The sequence below is a fragment of the Drosophila grimshawi genome, unplaced genomic scaffold, assembly GCF_018153295.1.
Source record: "Drosophila grimshawi isolate 15287-2541.00 unplaced genomic scaffold, ASM1815329v1 contig_1369, whole genome shotgun sequence".
Lineage (NCBI taxonomy): Eukaryota > Metazoa > Arthropoda > Insecta > Diptera > Drosophilidae > Drosophila > Drosophila grimshawi.
In genome coordinates, this window is record NW_025062891.1 from 827,855 (window position 1) to 844,922 (window position 17,068).

At 40.0% G+C, this 17,068-nt stretch overlaps 4 protein-coding genes and 1 long non-coding RNA gene across 5 annotated transcripts in view; 3 read left to right on the forward strand and 2 right to left on the reverse strand.

Moving 5' to 3' along the window:
• Window positions 1-10: 10 nt before the first annotated feature.
• LOC6571043 (sorting nexin-16) lies at window positions 11-2,356 on the reverse strand. The gene is made up of 3 exons (XM_043216462.1): window positions 1,206-2,356; window positions 449-585; window positions 11-371 (listed from the first exon to the last, which is right to left on the reverse strand). The coding sequence occupies exons 1-3, from the start codon at window positions 2,214-2,216 to the stop codon at window positions 311-313; spliced, it is 1,209 nt and encodes a 402-aa protein (XP_043072397.1). The 5' UTR covers window positions 2,217-2,356; the 3' UTR covers window positions 11-310.
• Window positions 2,357-2,468: 112 nt separating this feature from the next.
• Window positions 2,469-4,542, reverse strand: LOC6559480 (serine protease inhibitor 42Dd). Its single transcript, XM_001986898.3, has 3 exons — window positions 4,384-4,542; window positions 3,448-4,315; window positions 2,469-2,825 (listed from the first exon to the last, which is right to left on the reverse strand). Exons 2-3 carry the CDS (start codon window positions 4,303-4,305, stop codon window positions 2,550-2,552), a joined length of 1,134 nt encoding a protein of 377 aa, XP_001986934.1. The 5' UTR covers window positions 4,306-4,315; window positions 4,384-4,542; the 3' UTR covers window positions 2,469-2,549.
• Window positions 4,543-5,055: 513 nt separating this feature from the next.
• On the forward strand, window positions 5,056-6,841 carry LOC6559241 (venom serine carboxypeptidase). Its single transcript, XM_001986899.3, has 2 exons — window positions 5,056-5,191; window positions 5,260-6,841. The coding sequence occupies exon 2, from the start codon at window positions 5,285-5,287 to the stop codon at window positions 6,722-6,724; it is 1,440 nt and encodes a 479-aa protein (XP_001986935.2). The 5' UTR covers window positions 5,056-5,191; window positions 5,260-5,284; the 3' UTR covers window positions 6,725-6,841.
• A 243-nt stretch (window positions 6,842-7,084) lies between these two features.
• Window positions 7,085-7,610, forward strand: LOC6559242. The gene is made up of 2 exons (XM_001986900.2): window positions 7,085-7,334; window positions 7,390-7,610. The coding sequence occupies exons 1-2, from the start codon at window positions 7,103-7,105 to the stop codon at window positions 7,554-7,556; spliced, it is 399 nt and encodes a 132-aa protein (XP_001986936.1). The 5' UTR covers window positions 7,085-7,102; the 3' UTR covers window positions 7,557-7,610.
• A 674-nt stretch (window positions 7,611-8,284) lies between these two features.
• The window catches only part of LOC116805100, a 49,200-nt gene continuing 40,416 nt past the window's right edge, over window positions 8,285-17,068 (forward strand). The window contains exon 1 of the long non-coding RNA XR_004365024.1: window positions 8,285-8,707. This is a non-coding gene — a long non-coding RNA (uncharacterized LOC116805100). The remainder of the gene's footprint in view (window positions 8,708-17,068) is intronic.

Genomic DNA, 17,068 nt, shown 5'->3' on the forward strand with positions numbered 1-17,068 from the left:
AAAGATCAGCACTTTATAATCGTATATAATTGTAGATTTTATTATTGTAAATTGAGTTGTGCTAATACTAAATTAAAATGTTCAACGAGTTGGAGACCCGCATTTGTATATATATTAAAAAATATTTGTATTTCATTTGGGCTTTCTTATCAGCTGAATACTAAAGCACTGTTGAGGGTGAGCCTTACGGCGGCGCCTGATTTGATGATATGCACTTGGGTGATATTTCGTCGAGTGTACTATAAAATTATGCTCAGCATAATAACCAATAAATACACACGCTCATTCCTGGTCATGATTGCATTCCTAACTATTTGAGGGTCATACTATCGTTTGCCGAGGAGCAATGTGAGCAGTCCAGGTTGATATTTCTGTGGATTGCAATTGAAAATATATAGAAATGTATCTTGTATCTTCAATGTGCGTATAACTATTAAATGCAACTTACTTAAACTCCTCGCGGAGCTGCTCCTTTTCGATCATCTCCTCGCGCAGCTTCTGCTGCAGACTGAGAATGAGATCGTTTTTATGTTGGATCTGCAGCTTCAGGTGCACAATGGTCTCCTCCTGTGCCTCAAATATTGCCTGGACAAATAGAAAGAGGAAATGGGTTAGTTTAAGATACTTTCTTAGTGAATAACTAGAGATGAATAACAAATAAATAAATCAATTAGATTTCTAGATCAAAATTAGAACAATAAATTAAAATAAGTATGAAATATGCTGCCACAGTAAACACTTGTATTAGTGAAAACTAAGAGACTAACTAAGAAATTTCTTATTGATTAACTAGAATGATAAAAATGGAATATTTGTTCAAGACTTTTGCTTTAAAATTACAATAGATACTAGTAAATAGAAATACCTCTGTTGGATTTCCAGGTAAGCAATAATTCACACTGAATATGCTGCTACAGTAATCACTGGCATTTGTGAAACCTAGAAACTATTACTTATCATGGATCACCTAACAACTATGAACAATTAACAATTTTATTCCTATTCTTATTGATTAACTAGAATAATAAAATTGGGATTCTTTTACATTGATTACTGGAATAATGAAAAACCTAGATAAACTCTGTTAAATTGCCAGCATTAAATTGGCAGCCACAGTAAACATTGTTATCATAATCAGATATCAGCTAACAAATTTGCAATGCCTTACAGCATATCGAGCACAGACTGTATCCACTGCCACTTACACGACACTCCTCCATGGATTCGGAGTAGGAGGGCGGCTCGTCCAGGCAGAAGAACTCCCGCACCAGTTTGCATTTGCGCAGCTGATCATTGGCCATGATCGAGTTGACAAACATTTGCAGTCCCTGGACGCGATTGTCGAGGAAGACGGCATTGAAATTGTTGCCGAATAGCTTCTTGCTGGGCAGCACCAGGTTCACATGGGGAAATGACTGCTTCAGCTTGCCATTGAGCCGCACAAAGTCCGTGTAGCGTCGCATGACCAGCCAGCAATCGTTCGTATCCGGATTCTCGACGCGCAGCTTATAAACGGTGAACCGGGCACGTTCCTCCATCACCTCATACCCAATGATTGGCACACGCAGTGGGGCATTGGGATCGACGGGGGCCGAGGCGAACATCATCTGGCTGGCGGACATGGAACTGGTGAACATGGAGCTGGTGCGCCGACCACTGATCATGCTGCCACTGCACTCGCTCAACCGTCGCGGTCCGCGGCCCGAATGCTCCAAATCATCGCCACTCAAGTCGCGCAACGAACGCGATCCGCCCAGCATTTTATCCGGCTGGATGCGCGTCTTTTGTGGCTCGTAGCTGTGCGAACTGATCTGCTGGAGGCACACCTCCGACTTGGCGCTCGCTGCCGCTTGGCGTCCAATTGGTTTGCCAGCCAGATTTAAAGTTTTGACATCGCCTTCCGATTTGCTGCGCAACAGGTGATTGGCAGTGGTCCTGTGGAATGTCCTTAATTCTGGATTCGAAAATGTGGCGCGTCCAAGCAGCTGACGCTGGATTAACAGTTGCTTACTGCTGCCGCCTCTCACAGTTAAAGATTTTTTAAATTTCGGTGACGTTGTCGCTGAATTGTTGTTGTTATTGTTATTATTATTGTTGCTGTTGTTGTTGTTGCTGCTGGTGCTGTTGGCTTTCCTGAAAAGCGTTGCTTTGGCTTTGCTGGCGGCGCTGCTGGTGCTTAATTGAGTATCGCGTTTCCTCAGTGCACGCAGTGACATTGCTTTATTTGACCGACTGGCAATCGTTCAGCCCGCATTGTTTTTTATATATACAATTTGTTGTCCCTTCTTTTTTTGCGAGTTGCGTTTGTTCTGCTTTGGAACTAGTTCAAGTTTGGAGCACGCTTGATGTTGGCTGCGCGCTAATTGCGCTCTCACTTGAAGTTGGGTGCGCTACATTCTTCCAGTGCTGCCCATTTAAAGTACTTTCAATTTAAAGCTTACGCTTAAATAATAAAATAAAAACTGTAATTAATATGCTTTGAATTTTTGTATTTAATAGAAAAACAAAATGCTGTAACAAATTATAAATTAATGGTTGCTTTGCACATCTTAATTGGCATTTGGCGCATTGACAAAGGCGCCGGCAAAAACGATATTCTTCTTGTTCCAGATAACGTAGAGGAAGGGACGATCGGCCTGGAACTGCAGCGGCAACATCATCATGCGCGTCATCATGATCATACCAGTGGCAGCAGCTGCCTCGGTGCCCTCCTCGTTCACCTCAATCGTCGCCTTGTGCAACACCTTCGACACAAAAAGTCCCTCAGGCGTCTCCAGCAGATTATCGAATTCGGCACCATCATTAAACATTTTCGTGATGCCCAGCTGAAAAACCAGAAAGCAGAATGCGGCAAACAATTGCATAAATAAACAAATCGATAAAAATAAACAATGATTAAATACCACAATATTGATGAGCTCACTCCAAAAGGAGGATGCAATGGCAGCGATAAGATTTGCCACATATAATTTTGCCGTATATAATATATAAAATTATGTCATTCTGCATTGTTTGAGTTGTTTTTCTTTAGTAATACGGGTTTTAAGAAATACCCTTTTAGTCATGATTTTAAAAGTTTTCTAAAAATGGGAATTTCTGATGAGTTCATTTTAATTTGCGCAAAATGGTTACAAATCAAATTTAAACAAGGGAAAGTTGAAGTCTAAAATTATACTATAATTTCAGAGTTCTCTTAACAAACATATTCGCATAATAAAACTGGGCTAAAAACAGAAATTCGTCTACAGACTAACCGTTTTTACTGTGTCTAATTTGAAAGATAAGCTACCAAAATAATTTGTAGCTCAGAGCGAAAGTACTTCACAAAGATAGGCGACATAAATAATAAGTAGGAAAGAAAATTCCATTGATTAGACGCGATTAGCGACGTGTCAATAAAAAAAAATAAAGAAAAGAATTTGTATTCATAAATTGAGAATTGCTCACCTGCTTCAGTTTGTCGCCCAGATCGACGGAATAGTCCACCTTGAATTTGGGAAATTTGACCTGGACTTCTTCGACGACGAGTTTGTCGGCCAAATCGACCAGATTGACACTCTTCAGCTTCTCGGCCAGCTCCTTGAGGCCCTCGCGCTCCTGGGGCAACAGCACCAGCATCGATAAATCGGAATTCATGTAGGGCATGTCCAGTGCGGTGCAGTTGAGCTCCTCGAAATAGGCATAGCCAAATTTGGCCTTCTGATTCATGTAGGGCAGTTTAATGCTCTGCTCCTCGCCCGTCCAGAAGTCATCCTCCTCGGTGCTCGCCTCCGGGAACTTATGCGCCCAGTTCCCCTTAAAGTGCAGCGCATTGAGCAGCACCAAACGGGTGTACTCATTGAAGCTATCGGCGGAGACGAGTTCGCTGATTTTGCCCTCTGTTTTGGCATTGACCCAACTGTTGATGGACTTGGCCGCCGCATCGTTGAGTGCAAAGTCAATGGACTCCGCCTCCGAGTTGTAATCCTGCTTGATGCTCGTCTCATAGCCGGCCTTCAGCGGATGACCCTGCTGCACGTAGATCTTGTTGGCCACTTTTAGTAGAGGGCTATTCCTGTACTTTTGCAGCACAAACTGGAATGTTTCGGCCACCTCGGGGGGGAAATTGGACACGTAACGCATACCCTTGGCAATCTCATCCGCTGTATCGCCCTTGGCGCCAGCAAAGGCCAGCGCAATGCAGGCCTGAATCGAGAAGGGCGAAAAAACAATGTTTTGCTTAACGCCCCCCGCGGCCAGTAGATGAAACAGTTCCGTGGTGAAGGTGGCGCCGCCACGCGCAAATTCCAAGTTGAAATCGAACATTGTTTTTTGTCTGAAGTGGGAGTGTGAGATAAATATATATATATATCTATATATATATATGTATATTATTTCATGTACGTGTAACTGCCGCTTTTTCCAAAAAGAGAGCTCGCCTTGTCGCCGTCCAACACTTTTAGTTGCCTAAACGGTAATGCTTCAATTCAATTTTTAAGGCCACAACAAATAGCGAAGCAGCGCTGCTCCCACGCCGGCGTCGCTGCCCATGACTCATCTTTATCAGCATTGTTTGTTCCCATTTGCTTTAACTGATAGTTGTTGCCCACGCTGTGTGTGTGCATGTTTGTAGTTGTCATTAGCACTTAACCATTTAACAACTGTTGCCATTTATTTGATAGTTTTGCTTAATAGTTTCTTATCTTAGATATTTTAAACTTGTTTTGTTTAAATTCAACAGCTGATTTCGATTTAGTCGATAGCATTGCGATTGCACGAACTGCTCACTAGTTCACTTTTCAATTAAAACAGTTCACTGCTGAACTACCCAAGGATACTTTAAATTATTTGTTGCCCTTTAATATTATTTGTACAACAAACTTGGAAAATTAACAACTGTGCTTAGCAATTAGAATATGCCAATATAAGCTAAATTCGCAGCTAACCATAAATGTTTTGTTTTCGCTTTGAATTTCTCCCTTCTCAGTCCATTTTAATAATTCATTTCAAATCAACCGCTTCAAAAGCACTACTGCAATTCATATCGATAACAGTGTTGGACAACCCAGTGCGAAATCACGAACTGGTTCACTTGACTAAAAAACATTTGTTGCTGTTGCTGATTGCAACACAATTTTTGCCGGCTCAGAAGAGATTTTATTTTCACAACGAGCAGAAGTAAAAGTGCTGAATTTGCATATCTGCAAAAGGGGTAAGTGGGGCGTAAACAGTAAACTTGAATATACCGAACTGATTAAACTATACATTCCCCATACGCAGACAGCTAAAGTGCAAGTCTGGAACAATGAAAAACGCAATTCATTGCGTGCTGTTAATTATCGGCGTTGCTGCCGCATTTGGCGCTGCTGCTGCTGCTGAGCAACCTTATCGCAGCAGCTTTATCAATCCGTATCCGCGCTTTAAGTTCTACGAGGATGGCGTCGACCCCGGCGAGCCGCTCTTCCTCACCCCGCTCATCCAGGACGATTCGCTGCCCAAGCGGCAGGTGCAGCAAATGGCTCGTGTTCTTGGCGACCAATTCCAAGGCGTTGAGAGCTATTCCGGATATTTGACTGTGGACACGGGCTACAATTCGAACATGTTCTTCTGGTATTTCCCCAGTGAAACGGATCGCGAGTCTGCACCCGTCGTGCTCTGGCTGCAGGGCGGACCGGGCGCCTCCTCGCTCTTTGGCCTCTTCACGGAGAACGGACCGCTGCAGCTGGACGAGCAGGGCAAGCTGCAGAAGCGCAACTACACCTGGAGCAGGACACACAATCTGATCTACATTGATAATCCGGTGGGCACTGGGTTCAGTTTCACGGATCACGACGAGGGCTATGCGCGCAACGAACAGGATGTGGGACGCAATCTGCACGAAGCTGTGATGCAGCTGTACGAGCTGTTCGGGTGGAGCAGTAGCTTCTGGGTCACCGGTGAATCGTATGCCGGCAAATATGTGCCCGCTCTCGCCTATCACATCCACAAGGTGCAGAACTCGATTGAGGCGCGTGTCCATGTGCCGCTCAAGGGCGTGGCCATTGGCAACGGACTGTCCGATCCAGTGCATCAGCTCAAGTACGGCGACTATCTGTATCAGCTGGGCTTGATCGATGACAACGGCTTGGCGCAGTTCCACGCTGCCGAGCAGAAGGGCGCCGATTGCATTGCGAAACAGGACATGGTTTGCGCGTTTGACGTCTTTGATTCCCTTATCAATGGCGACATGACCAATGGCTCCCTTTTTAGCAATCTGACGGGCTACAATTGGTACTACAATTATCTGGTTACCCATCCAGATCCGGCCGATGCCAAACTTGGTGAGTTTCTGCAGGCGGGCGCCACGCGTCGCGCTATTCATGTGGGCAACTTGACGTTCCATGATCTGGACAAGGAGAACAAGGTGGAGAAGTTTCTGATGAAGGATGTTATGGACAGTGTGGCACCTTGGATAGCTGAACTCCTCAGCCACTACACGGTGTGCATCTATAGCGGCCAATTGGACATCATTGTAGCCTATCCCCTGACCCGCAACTATCTGAAGAAGCTTAAGTTTCCCGGCTCGGATGTTTATAGGACCGCTCCACGAGAGGTTTGGCGCATTGATGGAGAGATCGCTGGCTATGTGAAGCATGCCGGACATCTGGTTGAGATTATGATTCGGAATGCCGGTCACATGGCTCCGCACGATCAGCCCAAGTGGCTCTACGAGATGATCAATCATCTTACTCACTACAAACATTAGAAATTGTTGAGAATTTTGATTGCGGCTCAATTTTAATGGAGCTTTAAATGTTTTTATTCGATTACGGTTAAAGATTTGTTATTCGTTCATGGCAATTATATATATTTTCGAAATAAATTACAAATTAATCGGGTATGCACTAAAATAGTGTTTTGTATGCTATAATTGAAAAATAAATTGAAATTTGTATTTTGAAATACATTTTGGCGCGTACAGAAGCAAACAGCTGTTTAAGAGGTGACCCCTTAAAGACTCCAAACAGCTGTTTAGGTGACCAGTATCTAGTATTAAAAAAGACAAAATATTATCTTCAACTTTGGTCACCCTGCCACGATTTGTTTACGTTTCGTCGGCATTTTTAATTGCTTCTCTGAGAACATGTCGCAAGCCGAGTTAGACAAAAGTATTGAAATAATAACCAGGACAGAGGAGCTGGCCGACAAGATACTGGTCAACAAGCAGGAGCTGACGGTAATGGACAGGCGGCGCCAGGAAACCCGGGAAGCATTGCGACTGATTGAGAAATCGGATGAGCCAAAAGTGTGGATAACAATTGGCAGCATGTTGGTCAAAATGAAACGAGCACAAGCAATACAGCTGCTCAAGAAGGGTATACATATATTGTATATATAATCTGTATGTATATACATGAGTTATTTTTGCAGATCAGGAGCAAATAAATCAACAAATCAATTTGATATACTCAGAGCAAAAGATTCTGGTCAACAAACATCGCGATGTGGAATTCAAGGCACCCTTTTCGGGCACCAATATCAAACCACTGGATCGCAAGGAGTTCGATGCCCTAAAGGCCAGTTTGCCTATGCTTTAAATTCGATTCAACATAAGTGTAATATAGCTAGAAATAAAAACCGCGTTTCTTTTATATGTGCTCGCCTTACTGCGTTTTCTAACACTGCCGATAAGCTTTTTTGGGGTAAGAAAATATTGATAAGCAGGCAACTCTGGCATGTTGGCTCTCTCCACACTCACCATTTGTTGTTGCGCCTCGTAATCGCGGTGTCGTCGTTTTTCGTTGTCTCTGGTTGTTTCTAAATTCTTTAATATTCGTTGGCGCTCGCTAATCCAAAAAAATATATATATATTCAATTTAACTGAATGCAATTGCGGCGCAAATTGTCAACGTGTCCGTGTGTCTATTGACAAAGTGGACAAAATTACAGAATATTTTTTTGGGCATCATTTGTAACCGAAACGTGCGCTTACGTCGGATTGCGTGTGTGTGTGTGTGAGAGAGTGTGTGTGAATTCCACTCTGATTGTGTATGTGGTGAATTTGGCTCACCCTCCACCCCCCACCCGACATTCCGCCAGCAGCTCCTCAACAGCAGCAGCGTGCAAAAAGTAAATTTTAGTGCAAATAAATTGTTTTGCTTATCTCGGCGCGCGCTCGCTCGCTTGATATGACCAAGTGTGCGTGTGTGCGTCTGTGTGTGTGTGTGAGTGTTGTTAATTAATTTACAAAGCCGCCAGCCTCTGGCACGAGTGCTGAGTGGAGTCTTGCAAATAATACATACACATATACAATATAAAAATACATATATATATATTTGTGAATTTGTTAAAGAAACAAAATTTAGCGCGTGTTAAAAACAAGTGCGAGTTCCCCTTTGTTCACCACGCGTGCTCCCGACACCCACCCACTCAAAACAAAACTGCCAATAACAATAACAAAAAAGAGAAGCAGAACAACAACAACAACAAGAGTGCAACACTATAAAACAAAAAGCGAAATACACGCAGAGGAGGCGTACTTGAAAACGAAAGTTCTTTCGCATGCAAACGATTGCGCATAAAAAAAGTAAAAAAAAAAACAGCAAGCACACACACACACACAGATACACCGCACGCAGACACGCTCGCAAATCGCAAAACAGAGAGAGAGCGAGACAGAGAGAGTGCAGAGAGAGGAGAGGCACCGTGGCCACTTGGCCTTGAACTTGTGCGGCGCGGGAGCGCAGCGGTAAGTTGAGAATCGCCTTGTTTCTCTTACCTGCCTTTTGGCTAGTTTTAGTTACCACATTCTTCCTTCATTTTTCCATTCGCAAGAGTCTATTTTAAAATTGATTGCAGGCGACTTTAAGTTATTTTTATCGAACTCACTATGGGCTGAGACTGCATTTTGATTTCTTCTCAACTAACTCTTCTCCTTTTTTCTCTTCTCTCGCTCCCTCTCTCTATCTATCTCTCTCTCTCTCTCTCTCTCTCTCTGTTGTTTATCTCTGTTGTTATGTGCTTGACCAGCGCAAACTGCTCTATCAGCACTAGCTAAAACTTGTCCATCCACTTGAATAGGTTTGTTTTGCATATTTAAAAAAAAACCCAAGTTAAGTTTGTGTGTGTGTGTGTGTGTGCTTATATGCGTATACGCTGATTGCAACATAGTACATCAAATTAAGTGACAAGCTCACAGCAAGCAGTAGCCGGATAGCGTCCACTGATAGCAGAACAAGAACGAGAATCATAAATTGCCCAAACGCAATGGATCAACGACATTTCCCCACACACAGCTCAGTTCTGATTCGTTTATAAGTGTGTAGTGCAGACAACAAGATGTGTGTGTGTGTGTGTGTATGAGAGTGTGCGAGTGCATTGGTATTAGTGTTCTAAATGTCACTTTGAAGCTGCTCTTGTGCAAGCTGCGCTTCGTAAGCTGCACGACTGCGGCAGCCTTCGTGTCTGCTCTTCTTCTGTGCGTAAGCGAAGAACGAACTTTAATTCGCTCTCAGCGAAGCCTGACACACACACACACACATATATATATATATATATATATATATATATATAAATGGGGGTGTTCTCTTCACGTCTAAGTTAGATTAAGTAAAACTTTTGTTGTTATTCATATATTTATATCAGATTTATACTCACTCACACATGCATTACAATAGTTAACTCATATGAGTGAAAAAAAACCCAGAGCAGCAATATTATTTAGAATATATACACACACACACATACACACATACACAAACACTCATATGTAATGACAATGTAACTTAAATTATAACTTTGCGCTGACAACTAAGGGTTTTTTTTTATATTTTTATTATGATTATTGTAATTTATTCATTTGCACACAAAAGTATACAAATTTTCCGTTTGATTAGCGTACACTGCACGAAATCTACAAATGTCAATCAATTCACTTTTCGGATTGTATTAATGAGATATATTGCTTTCTGTTTTGTTCTTTTTTTTAATTCTCTTTATTATTACAGTTGCCTTTAATAGTTGGCTATTGAATTTTAATGTATTTTTAATTGTCTGGCTGGTAATGTTTTTGCGGTGTAGTTGCTTATAATGCACATGCATATAATGATGTGATAAAAGTCATAAAAGCTGCGCTTAAAAGTAAATGTGTGTAAGCATGCATATATACATGTGTAAAGGCACACTTAGTCATGCTTTTATCAACCAGATTCCATGCGCAGTCTAAAACTTGATGCAACTATCTGCCGATAGTATTACTCATATATTAAGTTGTCTTCGAAGTGATAAGCACCAGAGATAGACATTTACTAAGCTTTGCTTATTAATAAAGCCATTTGTTAAATATCTGAGCTCCCAAATAAACTTTAGCTGAAAAAATATTAGTTAATTTACCAAGTTTCAAAGAAACTTAAATCCCAACACAATCATATATATTTATTAACTATATATTTATTCAAAGTTTATAAAAAAAAAAATGGGCTTTTAATGAGTATTCAAATTCAAATTTGAATAAATCATATTCTAGTCTTTGGTAAATTAATTGTAGTATTATTAATAAAAATTACTATGTTAATCTCTATTTACCTATGAATTCTTGTGTCTAATTTTATTTACTGTTTGGTTTTGGAGTCACAATTGTTAAATAGTTTTACAAGTAAAACAAGTTTTCGCAGTACACGAAAACAAAATGCTTGTTCCTCATTTTGTCGTTGTTGTTGTTATTTTGTTATTGTTATTGTTCTGTCTTTATGTATGAGCTTTAATATAATTTGTAAAAATATGCGAATTAATGTTTGAAAACTTGTTTTCACACATGTATTTCAACACTTTTTGCTGTGTGTGTGTGTGTGTGCAGCTGAAAAAAATATATATTTATTGTTTATTGGTGAAAGAACGTCGTAGTTCTAAAAAATCAATTTCAAGAGTAAGTTGAGAAAAAAACAAAAAAAAACATGCAAATTTACTACAACTATAAACATTTTAATGTTGTTGCTGTTGTAAAGGATCTGCTTGGAATTTGCAATTTGTTGTTGGCTGTACATTGGACATTGTAAAATGTTACCTGGCAGTCTGATTAATTATGGGTTGTCTCTTGTGTTCGCCTGTCGTTCAAAACTCAAACTAGACGTTCGTCTGTCCGTCCGTCCGTTTGTCTGCCAGTTGATCTGAGCCGGTTGTTTGTGGCAGCAGTCAGCAGGCAGCAGTTGGAAGCAAGTGCAGCGCCGGTTTTCTGTTCGCGGGTTCCGCGTTGATTTGTATTTTATAATTTCAGGCACGTTGCACGATCATTTTTGTTGCTGCTGCTGCTGCTGCTACTGCGGCTGCTGAAGTTTTTTTGCATTGATTTTGCTGCATACACCACATTCCCAATGGCTAACAAAAAACAAAAATACAAAAAAATTTCCACTTACTATACGCACACACACACACACACGCACACACACACACACACGCACATACGCACACACATTCGTTGAGTGTACATAAGCAAACGCTTGTTTGTCATATCAATATTGCATGCGAATTTATTAAATAACATTAATTGAATTTGAATTTCTAGCTGATTGCCAGCTGATTGAGAGAGCGCCAATGGCCGAGAAAGAGAGAAAGTGCCTCGGCAAAGGCATTTGCCTTGATGGGTGGGAGGGGGAGGGGGAGTGGAAAGGGGTGGTTCTCAAATGCGTCAGCAGGCGACTTAAGAAATTCAATAATAAAACGCAGAGCACGATAATATGTGTGTGCACTCACATGTATATTATAGTATATTAAGTACAACATGTACAATTGTACAACATTGTGCAACAACAACGAGAACGAAAGAAAGAAAAAGAAGAAGAAAAAAAAGCTCACCACGCGCTGTTGATTAAAGAGCGCGCCACACACAGACACACAAAAACAAATTGAGTAAGGAGCAGGAGCAGCAACAGCAGCAGCAGCAGACACTTGTTGATGCAAAAGAGAGTGATAGTGAGAGTGAGCGAGAGAGCGAGAGAGAGAGACGGCGTACATGGGGAAACTCACCATGCGCGCGTTCGCTCTTCGGCCATCGATTGTGGTGTGATACTCTCGATTGCGCCCACCTCTTTGTGCTCCCCTTTCTTGTAAATAGCAAATGGCAAATAGCAACAGCAAAAACACTAAACAACACTGGCTGTGTTTGCGCGCGGGCCTCTTTTCATTGCCCCCTAAGGCTGTTCGTGTGCTCCTTGGCAGCCCTTCCTTATTCGTGGGCAGCTTCTGTGTGTGTGTGCGTGTGTGTGTGTGTATGTGTGCGTTTGTGTGTGAAACTTATCAAGGTCATCACTTGGCGTTGCTGCCGACGCCGCCGTTTTTGCTGCTGTAAGCGGGTTTTTCTACTTACACACACATGCTCAGCTGAACTCAGCCCCCATAGTTTTTTTTTTTTTTTTTTTTGAGTCACTGTCGCCGTCCATCCTTTTGGCGCAGAAATTCTTTAGCTTTTATGTTATTGGGTTTTTTTGTTGTTTTTTTTTTTGCTCTCTTGCTGCATACCGTGGCTTCGCCGTTGTTTCTTTTGCTTGCTCCCATTGCTGGTTTGTTTGAAGTGGCGTTGTTATTGTTGTTGCTCCACACCAACCGCCCCCACCCCCCACTCCTCTTGCCACCTGTATTATTTGAATTACTGGGTTTACCATGGCATCCGTTACGAGCTTTGGAATTGTATGATTTCGTTTCCTACTCGGCAACCCCTTTAGCCCCGCACCAAATCTCCCCTGGTTGATCTTAGCATTTTTTCTTTTTGCTCGGCCACAAACTGTTTGCCGTGCAAATATCTCCAAAATACGAGTGGAATTTAACTTAATTGCTTGAAATTATGCTGACTTTCATTTCTTTTGGACTGAGAAAAAAGTTTCGGGCATCTTGTGGCGAAATTATGTAGAATATTCTTAAGTACAAAATGTGTAACTATGCGAAAATACTTTAAGAAAGAAATAAAGAAAATATTCACCAGCAAACTTCTATGTAGACTTATTCATTTAGAAGGACAAACAATTGTTAATTTTAGACAGGTCATCATCTGCGGAAAGATAACCTAATATCAACAGTTATCTAGAAACTATCCACTAAGCAAACTGTTCCTCTGCAGGGCAGATTGTCGCAGGCAAGACACAACTTTAAGATACCCTACATTTAATGTGACAAACAGCTGTAGAAAATCTTAGAGCCTTGGATGATATAAATATATCATAAATATAATATATATGTATATATAACTGAATGAACTACCAATTGTTACTTAAAAACTTGCTTCATTTCGCAGAAGTAACTCAACTTTAAGATATCAATATTTTAATGTGGCAAACATCTGTTCAAAAGCTTATACCCTTAGATGATATATCGCACCAATTGTCCTCTCATTTTTCTCACATCCTCGCAACATTATCCTTATCAGTTGTGTTAGTATTACACGAGTATCTTAAAAACTGCTCAGTTAAAGTAAAGTGTTTAATTTAAGCATAAAGAACAGTTAAAATTGCTATAAATTCTTTGCGAAGGCGAGTTCGGTTCACTGTACCCAACCAATGGGTTTGCTTACCTCTAAATTTATTAGTGTCTGGTGCACCAATCACATTATTCGCTGCTTTTCGAGCGTCTCTTTTACTACGATTATTATTTTTATTTTTTTGTTGTATTTTTATTTGCACAACGCGACGGCGACGCGCATCAACTTGCAGCTATTTTTAGTCTTTTCTAATAAGCGCTGGCTATTTTTAGAGTCCCGTGCAGCAGGCCCAGCTCTTGTGTGTGTGTGTAAGAGAGCTGAGTGTTTTTTTTAGCCCCAAGCAGCAGCACTTGGAATCAGTTGTTTATCTCGAAACTTGTCCGCTTTTCTGTTACCTTTTTGTTTTGCGTGATTTCTTTTTTTTCTTTTTTTTTTGCAAGATCATTATCATTGGTGTCTCCACAACGCTATTGCAGTTTCGTTTTGGGCCGCTTCTCGAGCCCAAGGGTAATTGTGTTTCGCTGGCTTTGGCTACTTGGCCAGTTAGTTGGAACGGGTTTTCAAAGTCGTTAACGTAGGGTATGTATGAGGCATAGGCCTATTTGCCTAGGATATTGCCCATGATGCGAAGCCTATTTGCTTGGAATATGTGTCCCATTTATCATTTAGGTTTGCTGAGCTTGTGAACTGTGAGGAATTTAGTCGTCTATCGTAAAATTTCAACTTATTTCTAGCTGTTTGCGAACCACCTAACGTAGGTCATTTACATTTATAGCTGGCCGAATTTGTTGTGTTGTAAAAAAAAAAAAAAATCAAACGAAAAACATTTGTTCCACTTGTGGCATTGATTGCCATAATATCGCACACATCATTATGATGGCTGTGAAAGTCTCAAATGGTTCATTAAGCTGCTTAACTATAATTCCACATATTGAGAGATACACATATACCCTTACCCTTAAGGGTCTCAAACGGGTATATTACCAATTGGTATACGTTTTGAGCAAACAAATAAACCAATTCATTGCAGATGGCTTTTTGAATTTCAGTTTTAGAACTGTTGAAGGCTTTAAAGTATTTGGAGAGAATTGGCATATTTTAGTTGAAAAGTTCATAATTATTTTGTGAATGGAAAGCATATTTAAAATAACATTTGCCAAATTTTTGTGCACAGGCATTGTTTAAATGCCACATTGATCGACGGGTCAAACTTCAAATCATGCAAAACAATTTGTAAAGTCCCTAAACATAACATAATAATTTTCATAAAATGCAACTTACTTAATTTTAAATTATGACCTGCGGCGAGAGACTGTGTGGGAGTGCGGCACCTGCGTGGCTGTTTTTGCGACCACACAAAACGCCTAAATACGCCTTTTTCCTTCACTCACACCCCACTTTCAAAGCCTATAGCCTGTTTCTCAGCCGCATCGCTCATACGCAACGTTGGCCTGCGCATGACTTTTAAATACATTTAATGAGCAGCTTGTACGCTGGTTTTCCTTTTGTTATAACAGCATTTTCTCTTCTTTATTTTTCTACTTTATTTTCATTTTTTTTTTATGGCATGGTTTGCAGTCCTTTGAAGTTGACGCGACAAAAGTTTGTGCTCTTTAGCGCTGCCGGCTAATTAAATATTATATATATATATATACTTCAACAATTGGAAGTTCTCTAATCCGAGCTGAAGCGCAACTTTTAATTAGTTAAAGCTATGCGCAAATTCAGCAGTTGTTTCAAGTGTAGTAATTGCGATTTAATTGAAGCGCAAATCAATTTGTTGTTTACTTTGTTGTTGTTTATATTTTTCTATTTTTGCTGTTCAATTCTTGAGCCTTTTGTGGCACAAACACTTGACCAAAACAGAACAATCATCTGGCCAAACGAATTCAATACTCTTATGCTTGATAATCATTTTGTACAACGCCATTTGTGAAATAAATAACAGGTAATTGAAGCTGATTGACGGCGACATACCCTGTATTGTATTGGACTGTAGGCAATACTGCTAATAGACTTATACGCATAATAAGAGCAACTGCTTATCAAAAGGATTCTCAAAGTTCGACACGAAAAATCGACTAAAATAAAATGATATTAATAACAAATTATATTTAGACGGCCGTTTCTCCCTCTTAAGCAAACATAAAAGTAACAGGGTATAACAAAAGAGACAAAAAAAAATTATTTTGCTTGTATAATATACATAATTTTAATTAAATAAATATTTAACGTGCAAAATTGTGTGTTAAGATTCATGATTTTTAATAATATTTCTGCAAACATTTTTATATATGAATAAATTATTAATCAGCACAAGCAACAACTATGCGTTGAGTTAGCCTTGAGATCATTAGCCTGGCTTGTAGACGCTGGAGACTGAAATCTTTTGCGCTGGCCACTTTGGGACCTCTTGATTTAATTGCTTTCATTGAGCAAATCAACACATTGCAAAGTGAACAAGCAGAAACCAATCAAGCACATCGACCTGTTTGATCCATTGTGCCCCCTGCCGAGTCTATAGCATTTCCATTAACCCTAACTCTATTGTTATGTTTAAAACATGCTTTCCAAGTGTTCTAAATATGTTTTTCTTGTTTTTGCCTAAGGAGATTTTAGTTGTGATTGAGGATTCTTTATCTCAGTTTTATCTAGTCTATTGAGTTGACTTCTTAGTATATAATATGCTGGCACTGATAAATATTCCAAGACTGTTGCTACCCATGGCTATTCAGTTGCCTAAGCCGTTTTTGATTATAGACGTATTGCCTGAGAACTATTCTTAGCTCAATCGCCGCCAATATACAATTATAGATGAATTAATGCCGAAATGTGTTCACCAAAAGTGCATTGACATCGGCAGATATCAAGCCTATTGATATACTACAGTTGTATAATTTGGTGTATAGCGTAAAGCATAATATTTATTTTGTTATTTTTATGATGATTAACAGTTGTATCAATAAAAGCTGTTTACTGTTTTAGTACGAGATTAATGTTCAAATATGCAAACAAAATATATTTTAGTTTGAACGAACAATGTTATTATTTATCAAGTGTATACACAAAACAAAACCAACGATATTTACTGTTGGCCAAGCTAAAAGATCTCGCATTAACCTTGAAATCCATAAAAGTTCTGTGTGCCTTAATACTCAATTCTAAGATATGCTGCCAAGTTGATATTTTCCATTGTTTAGCTCCAATCGATGACTATATACAACAACAACTGTATGACGCATCTAAAACAGAGACAGAAACAAGCCTGCGGCTGTAATAGTTGTATGTTATATGTATGCTCATCTTCAGAGATAATTATTTAAGCGAATTCAGTTGTCTGCTTCAAATGCGGCCAGGTGATTAAGGTGTCAACTTGGCCAAATCCAAAGTCAAAGCAGAAAAGACACCGAAAAAAAAAACCAAAAAAACTTAATACAAAATGAAAAATAAAATATGTATTTTGGAATTCCTTCGAAAGTTTTATGGCACACAGCTTAATGGGCAACAAGCAAAATGTTAGGCACACAAAAAACAAAACAAAAAAAAAAATGGAACCGAAGAAAAGAAAAACGACAATAAAGTGTGAAAAAATAAGATACAAAAAAAAGCAGACCCAATAAGAAGTTGAGATTTGATAAAGCAGCT